Source organism: Porites lutea, chromosome 10 (genome assembly GCF_958299795.1).
Source record: "Porites lutea chromosome 10, jaPorLute2.1, whole genome shotgun sequence".
In the NCBI taxonomy this organism is placed as follows: Eukaryota; Metazoa; Cnidaria; class Anthozoa; order Scleractinia; family Poritidae; genus Porites; species Porites lutea.
In genome coordinates this window covers 29,246,036-29,265,356 of record NC_133210.1, presented here as the reverse complement: position 1 = coordinate 29,265,356, position 19,321 = coordinate 29,246,036, and the positions used below count along the sequence as shown (strand labels likewise).

General features: G+C 40.3%; 1 protein-coding gene across 1 annotated transcript; it reads right to left on the bottom strand.

Moving 5' to 3' along the window:
• Positions 1-11,147: 11,147 nt before the first annotated feature.
• On the bottom strand, positions 11,148-14,117 carry LOC140951063 (uncharacterized). The gene has a single exon (XM_073400286.1). The coding sequence runs from the start codon at positions 13,625-13,627 to the stop codon at positions 11,411-11,413; it is 2,217 nt and encodes a 738-aa protein (XP_073256387.1). The 5' UTR covers positions 13,628-14,117; the 3' UTR covers positions 11,148-11,410.
• Positions 14,118-19,321: the final 5,204 nt, after the last annotated feature.

Genomic DNA, 19,321 nt, shown 5'->3' with positions numbered 1-19,321 from the left:
ACATGTGAAATTACAAATATGCCATGGCAACTTCCGTACGTCTCAGTGTCAAGATGGCGACGAAGTTTTAAAATGCCCTGAATGAAGATGTCAGGGCACAAAAAGACGCTTTAGAAAACCTGAACACACAAGAGAACATCAAGAAGGACTCTAAACAGGTATTTTTGCCGAAAAGGTCTGAAAAATTCTGAACTTTATACGCCAAATTTACGGTCTAAACATTTGAGAGAGCGGAGTTCTCGATCGATACGATCCAGGATAAACATGTCAAAAATCCAAGATTGCTAACGTAAATTCGTCACCCATGATATTAATAGGTAACCAAATGGTATACTCGTGAAATTAGGGAATAATTTCACTTGCGTTTTGTCCAAATCCTAATAATCTCCCTCGCCTAAAGGCTCGGGAAATTATAAGGATTTGGACAAAACGCGCGTGAAATTATTCCCTAATTTCACTTGTCACCATTTGATTACACATACAAATATTTGGTTTCGGGTCCCCGAATTACCGGGAATTTCGATAAACGGGCAACTGAAACAACATGAGCGCTTCTACTATCAATTAAGCATGTAATTTTTACATCAAATCTTCGCATAAACACACTGCACTAATTTTTCCAGGAGGGTGAAGTAAAGAACATCATGTAACAACTCACTTGAGCAAGGCTTGGGACTCACCCATCTTCTCACTTGCTTTATACAAGCGGTTGGCGAGTTTGTCTTTAGATTTTAATTCACTCTGGTACAAATCCTAAAAAAAACGCGAAACATACACTTTAGTCTATTCTTTATATAGAGCGGTTTCACATGACGTCACTCCAGCCATATTGGTGTTCCAAAAAGCATAAAACTGCGGCCATGTTGGTGTCCCAGCAGTCCTGCGGTAGTTGAACCTTTTTTTTAAGTAAAAACTTTTTTTTTCGTCAATTAACATGCATTGCCGCCGGCCACTTGAAAGAAAAGGCTTATGTACATTTTAAGGTTAAAAATCATACCGTAAAGGCAAAATAGATTAGGGAAACAATACATCATTAAATGTGCGTGAATGGACAGCAGCATTATCAGTAAACCTTACCTTGTACCTCTTGGCTTCAGCATCAAAAGTTTCTTTTTGTGTTTGGCTCTCATGCAAACCTGCGCGCATTTTAGCAACATCAGCCTGATAAAACAACAGTAAACGCCAACGTCAATTGAAATGCACGCAGTTTTTCAAGTGGCCAAAAAATTGATATACTCGTGCAGAGTGCCTTCTTTGATAAGAGGAAAGTTTTAACCAAATCAGGTACAGTTCTGAAGAGATGGGTAATTCATATACGTGACGCGTCCTGCGTTTTACAGCGATCGGTTTCAGATATGTTAATTCTCTATTCCACATTTTCTCATCGCCCATAATGTACCATGTTCACCCCCCCCCCCCCCCACGAAAAATACAGGAAAAAAATGTAAGGGGCGACTGTAATAACCAGGAGAAATTGAAACAATGTTGATGCAAAATGTTGCGGGACACAGTACATCGCGGGGTATGTGAAAATAATGGATGCGCCACACGGATGGCCTAATTCAGTTTGACGCGTCTCGGCTATTAGCTCAGAGGAGAGGACTGCGATAGAAACTAAGAAAGCAGCAACTTTGAGCCCAAGAGATTCTTGTTTTTCCCGCAATGCGACAATTCTCAATGAAATATTAAATTTGGGGATCTACCCACCTTTAAGCCTGATATGGTCATCTCTAACTGCTTTCTTGTCTTCGATTCGTTCTCTTCCGGCATTTTGTCGAGTTTCTCTCGGGCAATGGCCTAGAGAAAATGAGAAACAAAATTAAATATCTTGAGAATTCATTTCGAAATCAAATTCTCAACTGCCTTTCGTGCGATATCATTTAAACTGTCACCTAATGAATACTCTAGCAAAATTATGCCATCGTAATTTAACCGGTTCCAAAGTTTGATCAACCCGAAAAAATTAAGGCACCCTCTCATATATCGTGCCAAAAGACTAACAACGACCTTGAGATATAAACACAAGTTAAGGCTGCAGTAGGAAATTGGGTAATATTCAACCTTACACTTGTAAACCGATAACTGTGTTCACTAGCGATTTCAATGAAGAAGGTGTCCACACATCAAATCAAGTTCACAATAAATCAATCAAGTTTTCAATAAATTAGATCATTCATCCAGCAAAAAAGGTAGTGGCAAATTTATACCTGCTCTTCTAAATAGGCGTTGACTTCTTCCAATTTACGATTCAATTGAAATCGTGACTATTAAAAACACAAAGGAAATAACACTGCATAAATATGCTATGAAAACAACTCAAAGGCCGCAAAGAGCTATATATTTACAGGGGCGGATCTAGGAGGGAGGGTGCAGGGGGTGCGCACCCCCCCCCCCACCCCGAGATGCCCTGCGGTTTTCTTATACAACTGGTATTCCGCCAAAAAAAAACTATGTGGTTTATTGGTGTTGAAGTGGAGCAAGAGACGAGTGCACCCCCTCCTAAAAAAAATCCTGGATCCGCCCCTGATTTACTAGCCTAAATGATCTAGTAGCCACGCAGTGGCGTAAATTTATTTGTGGGAGCCCAACCAGGGGCGTGTAATGGGTAGCCGACATTAAAAAACAGAGAGGCAAACTTCACAAAACTAATTTGCTTTCCGCAATTATAACACCGCAGTGTATACACAGCAGACTAGCCAGTCTATCCACTAATGTCTCCAAGGCGTTCACAGATCCATATCCGTTTTTCAAACTTTAACTTCGATGTCAGAATCCTGCTCATCTCCAGTGTAAAACCTCAGCGATCTACAGATCCATCGATCCACCAATCCATCGATCTACAGATCCAGCGATCTACTGATCCACCGATCTACCGATTCAGCGATCTACCGCCCCAGGAGTCTACCGATCCAGCGATCTACAGATCCAGCGATCTACAGATCCAGCAATCTGCTGATCCAGCGATCCAGCGATCTACCGATCCAGCGATATACAGATTTACAGATCTACCAATCCAGCGATCTATAGATCCATCGACCTACGGATCCATCGATCTACCGAACCAGCGATCTACCGATCCAGCGATCTATAGATCCAGCGATCTACAGATCCAGCGATCTACCGATCCAGCGATCTATAGATCCATCGATCTACGGATCCGTCGATCTACAGATCCAGCGATCTACCGATCCAGCGATCTACCGATTCAGCGATCAACCGCCCCAGGAATCTACCGATCCAGCGATCTACAGATCCAGAGATCTACCGATAAAGCGATCTACCGATCCAGCGATCTACAGATCGAGCAATCTGCTGATCCAGCGATCCAGCGATCTACCGATCCAGCGATATACAGATTTACAGATCTACCAATCCAGCGATCTACCGATCCAGCGATCTATAGATCCAGCGATCAACCGATCCAGCGATCTATAGATCCGGCGATCTACCGATCCAGCGATCTATAGATCCATCGACCTACGGATCCATCGATCTACCGAACCAGCGATCTACAGATCCAGCGATCTACAGATCCAGCGATCTACCGATCCAGCGATCTATAGATCCATCGATCTACGGATCCGTCGATGTACCGCTACAGCGATCTACAGATCCAGCGATCTACCGATCCAGCGATCTATAGATCCATCGATCTACCGATCCAGCGATCTACAGATCCATCGATCTACCGATCCAGCAATCTACAGATCTAGCGATCTATGAATCCATCGATCTACCGATCAAGCGATCTACAGATCCAGCAATCTACCTATCCAGCGATCTATAGATCCATCGATCTACCGATCCAGCGATCTATAGATCCATCGATCTACGGATCCATCGATCTACCGATCCAGCGATCTATATAGGTCCAGCGATCTACAGATCCAGCGATCTACCGATAGAGCGATCTATAAATCCATCGATCTACACATCCAGTGTCTACAGATCCAGAGACCTACCGATAAAGCGAACTACCGATCTAGCGATCTACAGATCCAGCGATCTACCGATCCAGCGATCTATAGATCCATCGATCTACCGATCCAGCGATCTACAGATCCAGATATCTACCAATAAAGCGATCTACCGATCCAGCGATCTATAGGTCCGGCGATCTATAGATCCAGCGATCTACCGATCGAGCGATCTATAGATCCAGCGATCTACAGATCCAGCGATCTATAGATCCATCGATCTACAGATCCAGCGATCTACTATATTGCCTGAAAAAAACGTTGGAAAAATGGCCATTTTTGGACCAAAACCATGGGTTAACCCCTTTGGAAAAATGTCAATTTTACGACTTTTTGAACTTGTTGTTTTTATAGCCTAGAAAGGCGTTTTTTCGTTCTAGAATATCGTAAAAGACATTTTCCTGGCATCTATTGCCTAAAAAAAAAAAGTTGGAAAAACGGCCATTTTTGGACCAAAACCATGGGTTTACCCCTGTGGAAAAATGTCAATTTTTCGACTTTTTGAACTTCTTGTTTTTAGAGACTAGAAAGGCGTTTTTTCGTTCTAGAATATCGCAAAAGACATTTTCCTGGCCTATATTCCCTAAAAGAAAAATTGCAAAAATGACTATTTTTGCACCAAAACCATGGGTTAACCCCTTTAGAAAAATGTCAAATTTTCGACTTTAAACTTCTTATTTGGCGTTTTTTCGTCCTAGAATATCGTGAAAAAACATTTTCCTGGCCTATATTGCCTAAAAAAAAAAGTTGGACAAATGGCCATTTTTGGACCAAAACCGTGGGCTAACCCCTTTGGAAATATATCAATTTTTTGACTTTTTGAACTTCTTGTTTTTATAGCCTAGAAAGGCGTTTTTTCGTTCTCGAATATCGTAAAAGACATTTTCCTGGCCTATATTGCCTAAAAAAAAAGAGTTGGAAAATGGCCATTTTTGGACCAAAACCATAAGTTAACCCCTTTAGAAAAAAGTCAATTTTTCGATTTTTTGAACTTCTTATTTTTAAAGCCTAGAAAGGCGTTTTTCTGTTCTAGAATATCGTAAAAGACATTTTCCTGGCCTATATTGCCTAAAAAAACAGAGTAGGAAAAATGGCCATTTTTGGACCAAAACCATGTCAATTTTTCGACGTTTTAAACTTCTTGTTTTTATAGCCTAGAAAGGCGTTTTTTCGTTCTAGAATATCGTAAAAGAAATTTTCCTGGCATATATTGCCCCCCCAAAAAATGTTAGAAATATGGCCATATTTGGACCAAAACCATGGGTTAACCCCTTTAGAAAAATGTAAATGTTTTGACTTTTTGAACTTTCGACGTTTTAAACTTCTTGTTTTTATAGCCTAGAAAGGCGTTTTTTCGTTCTAGAATATCGTAAAAGAAATTTTCCTGGCATATATTGCCCCCCCAAAAAATGTTAGAAATATGGCCATATTTGGACCAAAACCATGGGTTAACCCCTTTAGAAAAATGTAAATGTTTTGACTTTTTGAACTTCTTGTTTTTACAGCCTAGAAAGGCGTTTTTTCGTTCTAGAATATTGTAAAAGACATTTTCCTGGCCTCTATTGCCTAAAAAAAAAGTTGGAAAAAATGGCCATTTTTGGACCAAACCCTTTGGGTAAACCCCTTTGGAAAAATGTCAATTTTGCGACTTTTTGAACTTCTTATTTGCCGTTTTTTTTGTTCTATAATATCGTAAAAGACATTTTCCTGGCCTATATTGCCTACAAAAAGAAGTCGGAAAAATGAACAATTTTGGACGAAAACCATCGGTTAACCACTTTGGAACAATGTCAATTTTTTGACTTTTTGCACTTCTTGTTTTTATAGGCTTGAAGGGCGTTTTTTCGTTCTAGAATATCGTAAAAGACATTTTCTTGGCCTATATTGCCTCAAAAAAAAAAGTGGGAAAAATGGCCATTTTTGGACCAAAACCATGGGTTAACCCCTTTGGAAAAATGTCAATTTTTCGACTTTTGAACTTTTTTTTTATAGCCTAGAAAGGCGTTTTTCTGTTCTAGAATATCGTAAAAGACATTTTCCGGCCTATATTGCCTAAAAGAAAAAGATGGAAATATGGCCAGTTTTTGTCCAAAACCATGGGTTAACCGCTTAGGAAAAATCTCAATCTATCAATCGAGCTATCCTTCCATTTAGCGATCCAGTGATCCAGGGATCTAGCGATCCATCGATCTATTAATCTTTTGATCTAGAGATCGATCGATCTACTGATCCATCGATCTAGAGATCTATAGGTCTAGCAATCTATGGATCTAGCGATCCAGCGATATAGTGAGGCATCGATTTAGTGATCCAGCTATCTACGGATCCATCTATCCATCGTTCTCCCAATCCCTCGATCTAGCGATCTATCGATCTACTGATCCATTAACTCCGCGATTCATCTATCTAGCGATCCATTAATATAGCGATTCATTCTTGAAACAATCTATTGATCTATTGATCCTTCGATCTTGTGCTCCATTGTTCTTGTGATCCAGCGATCTAGTGATCCATCGAGCTAGCGATCCATCGATCTTATGCTCCATCGATCTAAGGGTCCATCGATTTAGCGATCTATTGTTCTACCGATCAATCGATCTATCCATCCATCGATCTTCTGATCCATCGTTCTAATGATCCAGCAATCTACTGATCCATCGATCTAGTGATCCAGCGATCTACCCATCAATCGCTTTAGCCATTCACTGATCAAGGAAAACAAGGGGTAACAAGGGGTAACATGCGGTAACAAGGGTAACAATGGGTAACATGGGGTAAAGGGGTAACATGGGGTAACAGGAGTAACATGGGGTAACAAGGGTAACAAGGAGTAACATGGGGTAACAAGCGGTAACATAGGGTAACACGGGGTAAGAAGGGTAACATGGGGTAACAAGCGGTAACATAGGGTAACACGGGGTAAGAAGGGTAACACGGGGTAACATAGGGTAACAAGGGTAACAAGGGGTAACATGGGGTAACATGGAATACCAAGGGGTAACAAGGGGTAACATGGGGTAACAAGGGGTAGCAAGGGGTAACATAGGGTAACAAGGGGTAACAACGGTAACAAGGGTAACAAGGGGTAAAATGGGTAACAAGGGGTAACAAGGGGTAAGATGGGGAACAAGGGGTAACATGGGGTAACAAGGGTAACAAGGGGTAACATGGGGTAACAAGGGTAACAAGGGTAACAAGGGGTAACATGGGGAAACATGGGGTAACATGGGGTAACAAGGGGTAACATGGGGTAACATGGGGTAACAAGGGTACCAAGGGGTAACATGGGGTAACAAGGATAACAAGGGGTAACATGGGGTAACAAGGGTAACAAGGAGTAACATGGGGTAACAAGGGTAACAAGGAGTAACAAGGAGTAACATGGAGTAACATGGGGTAACAAGGGTAACAAGGGGTAACATGGGGAAACATGGGGTAACATGGGGTAACAAGGGTAACAAGGGGTAACATGGGGTAACAAGGATAACAAGGGGTAACATGGGGTAACAAGGGTAACAAGGGGTAACATGGGGTAACAAGGGTAACAAGGAGTAACATGGAGTAACATGGGGTAACAAGGGTAACAAGGGGTAAAATGGACTAAGAAGGGATAACATGGGGTAACAAAGGTAACAAGGGGTAACATGGGGTAATAAGGGATAACATGGGGTAACAAGGGTAACAAGGGGTAACAGGGTAACTAGAAGTAACATGGGGCAACACGGGGTAACATGGGGTAACAAGGGGTAGCAAGGGGTAACATGGGGTAACAAGGGGTAACATGGGGTAACAAAGGTAACAAGGGGTAGCATGGGGTAACAAGGGTAACATGGGGTAACAAGGGTAACAAGGGGTAACAAGGGTAACAAGAGGTAACGTGGGGTAACAAGGGTAACATGGGGTAACAAGAGGTAACAGGGGGTAACAAGGGTAACAAGCCGTAAGAAGGGGTAACAAGGGTAACAAGCGTAACAGGGGGGAACAAGGGAAACAAGGGTTAGCATGGGGTAACAAAGTGTAACAAGGGTAACAAGGGGTAACAACGGTAACAAGGGGTAACAAGGGGTAACAGGTGATAACAAGGGTAACAAGGGGTAACAACGGTAACAAGGGGTAACGAGAAGTAACAAGGGGTAACATGGGGAAACAAGGGGTAACAAGGGGTAACAAGGGTTAAAAGGGGTGACAAGGGTAATAAGGGGTAACATGGGGTGGCAAGGGTAACAAGGGTAACAAGATTAGTAGATTCATTATTTGCAAATCCCCCATAACGCAGCTTGTGTAGGTAGGGCAGTTACGGAAAAATTTAAGCAACTTGGAAATGAAAAATCCCAACTTTTGAGGTCGTAAAACATTAGTGTTAACAAATTCAGATGCACATTATTTTCTTTTGCCTGGTTTACAAATAACAAGTGTTGTCTGTAGATACGAGTATGTCCACTGATTCCTTTGAATGTCTGTGAACCCTCGGTTCCATCGAGCACCTAAAATCCTTCAGTGTCATGGTACGTAAATGATCCTTTTGGGAAACTGCAGAAATTTTCAAGGATGAATTAAAATATTTGGGGTACCATAAAACATTCATTTTCAAAAGAGGAAACAAAAATGTCCTGTGGTTTCAGTACCCGGGAGTACTGTTAGAAATTACAAAATCCTAGGGATTCCAGAGAACCTACATAGGAGAGTACCCCTGCCCCCGCCGTACGTTCAGGGTCGAATTGATAGTTGGAAGTGTTGTTTTTTTGAGGAGAGGAGAAAACCGGAGTATCCGTGGAAAACTACTCGGAGCATGGACGAGAACTAACACAAGAATACCAACACAAACTGACAAATGGAGTCGACGCAGGGATTTGAACCCGTGCCACAGTGGGGGGAGACGACTGCTCGCAAAACTACGCAACCCTATTGTTGAGCTAATAAAGTTCAGACTCACTCTGTGTGGACAGCATTTGCCTCCCTTTCTAGCACGTGACTATTAAACTGCCTCGTCACGTACAGTGGTATCATCCACGGACATCACAATCTATACCCATTTCTTGAGGGACAGGCGACTGTTAACAACAAAGGCGTGTCCAACTTCTGCGGTATACTATACTTGTATATGAAGAACTCCTGTAAATATATCACACATTTAGTACTGAATCGTCCTGCTTGACCCCAGTAGTCTTCGTTACGAAGGCGATGACAGCGGGAACAAGGGTTGATGGAAGGGATAATCTCAATCCCTCGCTTCCCTCCTTCCCATCCCACCCTGTGCGCCACTAGGGAGACGTTCAACATATATGACCGGGGACGAGTCAGCATTTAGTCCAGAATTTCGGGCTGCGGCGACTTCAATTCAGGCAAAGCGCCCTTCTCTCATCCGCGATCTTCTCGAGGGTACGTGCGTACGTGCCATCTTATCTTTTGTATTTGTCAACTCTCGTCTTGTAGACGTCTCACTATTTCAGACACCCCGATAATACGGACAGCTGCTAAATCCCCGGAAAAGAGCTGAGATAGGCATTTGACTGAAACAAACCCTCGCTGTTAAAGACTCTTGCTATTACAGAATTAAGGACACATACAGCATAATTTTGTTGTTTTAACTCTCGTTATAACGGACAACAAGCTGCCCCTTTTAACAGAGAGATAAAAGTACGATTTATTTCTTCCACTTGTAACTTCTGACTTCTCTTTTCATTAAGGTTAACCCTTATTCTGTTGCTAATAATCTAAATGTCCTCTTCAACATTTCTAAAGACTAGCTATCAAGTCTCTCTGCCATTAATACGTTGGTCCAGTCTGACTAAATTCTTTCTGCGCTAAAGTTTGTTTTTCGGTTACAAGTAATCCAAATGCAAAGGCATGTTATTTATAAAAGCAAGTGTTTTTCAAAGAAATTTCTTCACGTACCCGCTATTAATGACCCTCCTTACAACGGAGACTAACTCGCGGTGCCCACAAAAGGGATTAACGGGAGTTGACTGTATATACGTCATTTGTGATCACTCCGTCAACCAACCTCGTTCTCGGGATCTTTTCTCTTAGAAACGAGGTTAACAATCCGGGACACCAAGAAGTGACCCAGACAGACATTTCAAATATGGACACCTGCGTCTGTTACTTTACGGGTGCCCTCATTGCTGCTACCAAGTGTCTTCACTCGCCTAGTCTTTAAGACTCACTATCCTGCGCGGCCTGTGAGACTTGGGTTATGTGGTTTGAACGGCGCTTGTCACGGCTACGTCACCGAAATGCATTGATCGTGAAGGCCTGGGAAGAAGCTGTACAGGGACAAGGCAATGTCTTCACATCACCGAATTTTCACATGAGCGAACAGAGAGAGGCGTTTATTCTCATAACTACAACAAGCACAACAAAACTAGTATGCTTTCGGCAAAAAAATCAAGAGAGTTTAAAAATCGCGGAATATCCACTCCATCAGTCGATACGTCTAGGCCATCTTAACATCCATATCGCTTTTTCAAATTCCAACATCGATGTTAGAATCCTCGGTCAGGGTTATTGTGTTGCCATCGTTAGTCTATCCTTACTTTGAACTTGATATTATGCAAACCTTGGTTAATCAAGCAAGAAACTGAAGGAATTGAATGATTTTGCTCTTTTTTGCCAATTCCTAGTATTTTTGGAGTAATTCTCAAAGGGGGCATCTCTTTCACAGGGGCGTTTATTAGAGATTTGGAAGTGGGCGTTTATTAGGCTATTCACGGTATGTACAATTCGATTCGAACGAGGATTCCTTATTACTTTGATAAGATGATGTAAAACCGCTCAAATCGCACTAAAATTGCGCAGAAAAGGCAAAAGCAAAACAAGGTAACGATATTTCCACTGTCTAGTCTAAGTCTATTTATTCAATCTGAACTTTGTTCCCCATACGAACTCTTACATTACACTTGGGCCAAATGCAGTTAGAGGAAAGAGCAAAGACTTTCAGTGTATTCCACTGGTATTAAGTGATTTTATTTGAACCATGAAATGGATAGTAAAATACTACGCACTATTATGCACTAATTCTATTGTCTTATTTTGTTTGCCTCTTGCTATTTTGCAATATTTGTTAGTATCTGTTTCACAGTTCAAGTAAAATCACTCTAAAGGTTAGTGTATTCCAAACATTTAACTTCTGATAAACTGGTTGTAAGTATAACGTGTTTTAAATTAGCATACACATTTCACACAATAATAGTTAAAAACTAAGAGTTAAACAGGAGATGTACGTTAAGCTAAACGTCTTAGAACTGTTAATAATATTTTCAAGATGGAAGAACTTTCTTGCGCGAAACTAACTTTTATTTTTGCGGTTGTAGGGGACAGGATCCAAAATTTTGAAAAAATAAATTAAAAACTCTCCATTTGGAAACAAGGAAAAGTGACGTTTTTACCTGAATACCAGGATTATTACACTTAACTTCCTGTTTATACCGTAGTCAAGCGCGATACGTAAGATATATCACTTGCCATGCTCGCCCAGTCGGACTTTCAGGCGAAAAGTATATATTCTGAAATTCCTCCACAGCGAGCTGGATACTCTCTTTCTTGCGAATTTTCTCCCAGCCGCTAATACTGCATCCTGTCGTAACCCTGCTGAAAAACATTTCTGATATTTTCCCGCTTACAAAAACAGCGATGGTCGAGACAACGGCCGACGACGTATACGCCACCTTAAAGAGAAAGATTGCCGCTAACGCAATAGACAAAAATATCAGTATCGCTAGCACATTACATAGCATTAAGAAAACTTCATCAGCAATTGGCAAGACACGCCGTTTGTTGCAAACAAACCAAAACAGCGCTGTTGGAATTGTCTCTTCTTCGTATGGTATCATTTTCTCCTTCGAAATCTCCTTCCACTGTTCTGAAATCATTGTTTTAACCTCCTTGTATCTATTTTGTAAATTACTGTAGCAAAGATATATATTTCTCCAAACTACGAAGAAAAATGTGACATAGGGAATCGCAAATTCTGCGTTAAGGATGATTCCCATGACAACGAAACCAAACATTCGAACCACGAATTGAGAGGAAAAGATGACGACGATGAATAAGCTGAGAGACGAATAAAGAAAGATTAAAAAAAACAAGCTTTTATAAAAAAAACGCTTGTGAATAAACCTGAAACTAATTTGCAGTAGACACAACAAAGGAGAATATAGCACAAGGCAAACGACCGATACGAGTAAAAAAATCACGAAAGTGAAAACAACAGCAAGTGGACAAACAACAATTGCAGAAGCAACCGAACCTAGCACACAAATAGCATGTCCACACGGTGAATGTTGAGAAGGCATGTGCTCAGTATTTCTCCATAATTCGCACTTACTATTAGTAAACTGGCCAAGAAAGGTTTCCATTACTTGCATTACCCTACTTGGAATTACTTTTACATGCTTCTGTACCTCCTTTTGCGGAGTTAGGATGCCTTCAGTTTCGCAAAGACTATATTTGCTAGTTTGCAGGTTTGCTCCTTCAGGCCTCCAAAAAGAAAATATCACAGTAGGTATTGTAAATAAAGGCAAAATAAACAGAACATACACAACGGGTTTCTTCATGTCAAAAATATGAAGGTAATAATCTCCAACTTGAAACAAAAGCTTACCGGAAGCATCGTCAAAGTTTCCTTTGATTATGAAATATAACGCAAGCTTAACATAAAAAATTATTGGAAGGACACAGTACCATAGGAGAATCAATTTTACGTTCAATCCGTGCTTTAAAAATGTTAACCTTTCCGCGCACTTGCTTACAATCACCGCAAAGGTTATCGGGCTTGAATCATCCACTGGGATTTCCTCTGGTGTTTGGCGTTTTTGGCGAATTCCGTTGAAAAAGTATTCCGGTATGGCACAGAAGAGTAGAGGCCAGTACAGGAACACAACTGATACGACTACGTTAAGGATATAGTTGAAAACCAATAGCCACTTGCTTTCTATAACATCAAAGCCGCAGTGAATTGGCTTTCTTTTTCCCCGTTGTTCTCCAGATTGCTTGCAGCATTGGTATTTAAAACTACCTCCAACGCCGAAAGAAAACTCTTCAAAGACTCGGAAACAAACCACACCGTTTATCTCATCCGGCGGTTTAGAAGTAGTTAAATTTCTTGTGAAATTCAACAGGGATGTTGCAAGAGTAATATCCTGACACGACGGAGTCAAATGAGCGAAACAGCCATCTTGTGTTTCCTTTAGAGTCACCATTATGGACCTCACTTGGTTTTTCAAGAGACCAAGGGACAAAACATCATAATCGTAGGACAGCGCTAACATCGACTCGCTAACACTTTGAGCCCACGTCCATCTGTAGGGCAAAATTCTGTTCTTCGGCACAGGTTGGTCGTAACTGTCATTGAAGATCTTAAAATTCAGGTACACGAGCCTTACACCTTGTTCAGAAGCTTTGAATCGAAACTCGGACGAGTAATCACGTTCCTCTAAAACCTGGCATTTCATTTCTTTGCAAGAATCAGCTGAAGAATAGCATACGACAGTGTAACAAGTCAACAAACTACTCAGATTCACCACCAGAAACCAAACACTCCTTGGCAGCGCCATATTGTTCCTGTTGCAAATTTTCCGTTTGTGAATTCGTTTCAATTGAAATTTGCATAAGCTTTGCTCGCGACATCCGCCCTCTGCTAGCTTCCGCATGGCATGGTTGAAACAAAATCAATGTTTCACTTTTCCTCTGTCATTGTATATTCTCTGGTCTAATTACGTTTAAATGACCCAAGCCAAGCATTCATGTGGAAGTATTTCCTTCTTATACAGTTAGCGACTCCTTTTGATACGTTTCTTGTTTACTCCTGCTTGTTTAATGCCCAAGTTCTTTTCTTCTTTTTGAGAAGAGCAATCGTCATATATATAGACGATAAGCTAGGGTATCTAAAAGATAGTAATGCTGCGGCACAATCTGTTGATACTGGCATTAGTTAGGAAGTGAGACTCAGAGAATCGAAAATGACATTGAATGTCCTATTTACATGTTGGAAAGTAATAATTACTATCAGTCTATAGAAAGAACTGTACAGTACCGCAAATGATCCCCAACCGCAAATGATTCCCAAAATGGACCGCAAATGATTCTCGACCGCAAGTGATCCCCAAAGTCGACCGCAAATGATCCCGAAAGAAAAATAGGAATGGCTTGGACTCAAGTTTGCGGATCATTGTGTCAATTTTATTATTATTACAGAAAGTTACATTAAAAGCGAAATTTTGCTTCCCAAATAATTACATGAATAAAAACTAAATGAAAGACATCGATAAATCAAAATGTCTATTGGGACATTTTTTCGTTGAGGCTGATAACAAACGAAAAAATATAATATTCGTCAACTCTTTTGAAAACTGAATAAAGGAGGGATTTTTTCTTTCCAAATTTACACTGGCGTTTGTTTCTTTTTAGTGTTTAGAAGTTTTGTTTGCTTGAAATATTAACGGGGCCAGTAACTTGTTTACATGAGACGCCAACTGCATGTGCAATTTATAGTTAAGCAATCCTACTAAGCTAGGTGCGTCTTCAAAGCTTAGTATTGAGGTGACATAGGAAAGATCTGCGATCGCCGAGGGCGAACGATAGCCCGAGTAGAGAGTCTGGGAGCAGAAAATCTGGAGGCTCAGGAACACTATTCCCGTTATAACAATAGCACTTTTTTGTGTATTACTATGGTCCCGTCAGTCTCCAAATACTTGTTAAATGGAATACCTAGCCACGTGCTTACCGTAATCCGAATGTTAACATTCTTTCTGGCTGGGATAAGTAAAAATAAACCTAACTACCGCTTATCTCGCTTTTGTGTTTTTCTTTACCAGGTTTAGATTCCTGGTAACTGTCTCCAGCAAAGGCACATATAACTATTCGCAACACGTTTATAAGCTGTAACGAAGTTGCTATTTCCAAATAAACCGAATTCTGTGAACATTGATAAGTTCGGGGGCACTTTGACCTTTGTTTATTTTAAATCATGTCTTGCTTCGTAACAAGCACTTGGGTTACAAACAAATGTCTTGCTGTTTATCACGTAGAATTAACACTTCAGAGAATAATCATAATGTAATATCTGAAAATTAATTCGACACTTCCAAAAAGATCAGTAAAGTCAATTAAGCGCTTGTTATGTAAAGGGTGCCCTGCTTTGTATTCCTCAGTAGACAAGTTGAGCTTCTAGGCGTTACACAAATTTAATACAAAATTAAGGATTTTTTTTACACCGATGAAATATTCTTAAAACCATATCGTTTTCAGATTTATTCCATGTTTTTTTTTTTCGCCTTGTTTACAAATTGACCTGAGATCTGGCGTCCTCCATGCCTTTTTCCTTAGCAGGCAAGAGTAAAAAGGTTCCTTTTTGTAATCAGTCCCGTAAGATCCAATCCATTCCCTCAATTTTCACGGGATCATTTGCGGTCGACTTTGGGGATCACTTGCGGTCGAGGATCATTTGTGGTCCATTTTGGGGATCATTTGCGGTCGGGGATCATTTGCGGTACTGTACAGAACTCGTAGGAACGTTGCTTAGAAAATTATCAAGTGGTTATCAACTCTGGTTTTCCCACAGTAAACTGTAGGAAATGATAGAAATTCAGATTGTTTATATATATATTGAATAGACGGTGTCTTATCTTTTCTCTGGAACCACGATACTTTTCTTGCTATTTATTGCACTTCATTAAATAACAGTTATTTAAGTATATATTTATAGAAAACAACAACACAATAAACGGGAAAAAAAAAGAGTTGAGTAAAACTCCAACCCGGCACCTTCGGCTTGACGCGACTACACCTAACCACTACACCACAGAGGCTGATTACGTAACTTTGGGGAAAAGTCTTTAATTTAATGCCTTTTCCATGAAACTTCCGCCGGCAAGATGATCAAGCCGCATTCACCGAGCTATTAACAGTAAAAAACAATGTAAACGCATACTCCATGGCAATGAATGAATGAAAGAATATAATTATCCTTTACAAAACGACGATACACGCCCTCGTCTGCAAAGTAATACGCAAAACATATGTTTTGTTATCTCGATTTCCGCTGTTATTTTGAAGTAATGGTCGAAATCACATCCATTTTCGGCTCATACAGGTTCTTAAGAATAGCATGGCATGAGATTTTCTCACTTTCACATCACCTTCTAGCAAGCTGGAATTTGTATATCCCCCGTATTGCGGGGTCGAGGAGGAAATGCTCATCTTCTCGTCAAGTTTAATGCCCGGACGAGTCAAAGGCTCTTGAATTAAAATCCAATCCCCAAGTTAACCATCGTACTCATCTGAAAGACTCCTACGTGGCTTAAATTTGGTAAGACCTCTAACCGTGCTGTAGAAAATTTGCCACAAAGAAAACTCTGATCCTGGGCAGCGAACGATGCGCGCTCTCAACCACCGAACTTCCTCGTGTTTTTATTTGAGTTGTTCGTGGCGCAATGCATTCTAGTATTGAAACAAAAAGGAACTACACCAAAGCATTTACAATATAACACAGATAAAATAAAAAATTATAATTATAATAGAAGGACAATTATCGGTGGTCAAGATTATTTAACGAGGAACGTTCAACTGGAATTCTAAATAAACAATTTTAAATAAAAACTGCTTTAAACTAAGACATGAGGAACTCTTTCACTGCGAAAGTAGATGGTGCATGATAGAACAAAGTCACTTTTTGAGTCTGTGGACGAAATCCTGTGGAGTGATCTTTGAAATGAAACTTATTTGGTAGAACTTTGGTAGAACTTTTAAACTGAGTGAAAAACAACACGGGACAGGGAATAGTGGCAGGTGTCCATTTTATAGACATGTCCATTGAGAGAGAGATGGCTGTGACCTGGATAAAACCAAATACAAGATGAACACGGTGTTAAATCGGATTGAAAAAAAAAACGTACGCGTTATGAGGGGTCCACCTTTGCATGGCGGCAAAAGTGCAGTAAAGAGGTTCAGTACTTCACAGCTGACTTCAGACTAGGGGGAGCAAACACTGGAAATTTCATTGAACTTCTTTAAAAAGGCCTAAAATTTTTTCGCTAAACAAATTGCCCTTTCAAAGGTGATAAAAATCAAACTACAAGCCATCTGTTTTCATTTCTTTTCACTAAAGTTTAATTTATTAGTTTGTATGTGATCTTGTAATAAAGATTTGCAGTTTAAGGTGTAACAGAAGATGACATCGATGATACTTAACCCTTGTCCTACTCACTCAAGGGCTACCAAAATGGGAAAACAAATTAAAAATCAACGTTTTATTCTCCAAAATACTGACAACAAATATCACCATTTTTAAGTACTGCTGAAGAGGTTTTATTTGAATTAATCCAGACTCGAGAGTTATAAATCCTAGGAGATTTGTGGCTGGAAAAAATATTTTCGCAATTGAGAGGCTGACCTAAAAATTCGCTACCGACCGAACGCTTCCTGTTTTAGAATCACAAAAACGCCGCCCATATTTCATTTACTAACGCGTATGATAACAGCTAAAGAAGACAACAGATCCAACATAAGGATACCCTGGGTCCCTGGGTACCAGAGGTTTTTTCTCACTTGCGGCTGTACGTAATTTTTTTTCTCTTATTTTGTGTCTTACCTTGGGAATTATACCCATTGGACCCGTTAATATTTTATGTATTGTTTCAAACGCTTTATATTCGTTTTATACCTTATACTTTTCCTCTTTTCATCTTGATAATGGCGTAACATTGCGCCAAATCGTCGTTCACTTTTTTAAATGTATTTTAAAAATCTTTTAGCATTTAACTTTTTGATCAAATCATTTTTGAAATCTCTCCTGTTAAGTTACATGAAGGCCCAAGCATTTTCAATGTAGGACTCGTTGTTTTTTTAACTTTGACTCATTGGCGGGGTTCTGTCTGGGATTTATCGTTTGTGGGGAGAAGTCCCGAGTGGCCAAAGGCGACAAGCTTCCTCGGGGGGTCCGGGGCCTTTTCCCCGGAAATTTTTTTAAATGAATATGAGTTGAGATGCAATCTGGTGCATTTTGAGACACAATTTTGAGAAATGTTACAGTGTGTGCACTGACCTCGTCGCGTCTGGATGATTTTTCCGATATACTTACTTATATACTGTAATGATAACAATATTTTTTTTTGGGGGGGGGGGGAGGGGGGTGGGAAGCTGAGCCTTTTTTGGAGGGGGGAAGCTGGGCATTTTTTTTTCGGGGGGGGGAAGCTTCTACCCCACAAATACCCTAGATAGAACCCTGAAATTGGTTCTGCACTGGGACTTATAATTTTTCGCAAGATGAGTCCCGGGACTCACCCTAACTATTTGTAACAAAATCATTGTTGCTCATGTGAAGCCACCTACACTGTATTAAGTCAAGGTTGACCTCGAATGAAATTGAGGCACCAAGTCTTTGTTAAATCAAGGCATTATGAGAAACTAAGACAAAAAAAACTATTCTACTACACTGGAGTCTGTATAACTATACCTCTACTATAATTGTATATCTTTGGCTTTTCAAGGCTATCATGAAAACCAATTGCAAATTATATAGGGCCAGCTTTCTCAAGTTAAACTGAATGTGTTTCCAAAAAAAATGGCAAAAACATACTTTGTTTTCCCTTTAGTTAGCCTGTGAGCTAGCTGTCAAGAGCACACTGGTGGCGTGGTGGGAAAAGGAACGAGAGCTTGCTACTACTGGACATCTCTGGAATTTGATTATCTGCATCCAAAAAGTCAATGCAAAATTCCCATGTGGCTCCCCGTCAACTGAGCTGCCAGATTTCAGCCAATCAGTGCGAAGCAGAAACGAGCGTGAATGTAAAACAAACATTGAAAAACAGGTACCAAGGGTAATGAAGTCATTACTAATGTCATCTCTGCTCAATCAGCATTTCACATAGACTTTTTCGAGGCAGATATTCAAATTCCAGAGAAGAAGTTGCAAACTCTCTTTCCTTTTCCCACCCTGCCACCAAAGCACCCTGGAGAGCTTGTTCCCCTGCTTCCCTTTAATAGAATCATTTGATATCTTCCCTTTAGAGCTCTAGGCCAAGACAAAAGATGACTGCAAGTACTGTAAACTTATTGCCTATAATCCCCCCAGTTATAGGCCCATCTACTGTACCTGTAAACAAAAAATACCTCCCGTTATAAACCCACCCACCCAAATAGCCCCCGTCTAGCTTGTATTGAAATGAATTCGATTTTCTATGATGTTTTGAAGCTTAAAAAAGCCAGTAAATTTTAAAATTGATCAGCACTGTTGTGCAGTTTGTTTTGAAACACTTTTTAAGTCTGGTTATGCCCCCCCCCCCCAATATAACTAAGCCCCTCCATATATAAGCCCTCCTAAATTCCATTACAAAGTTCCATAAGCC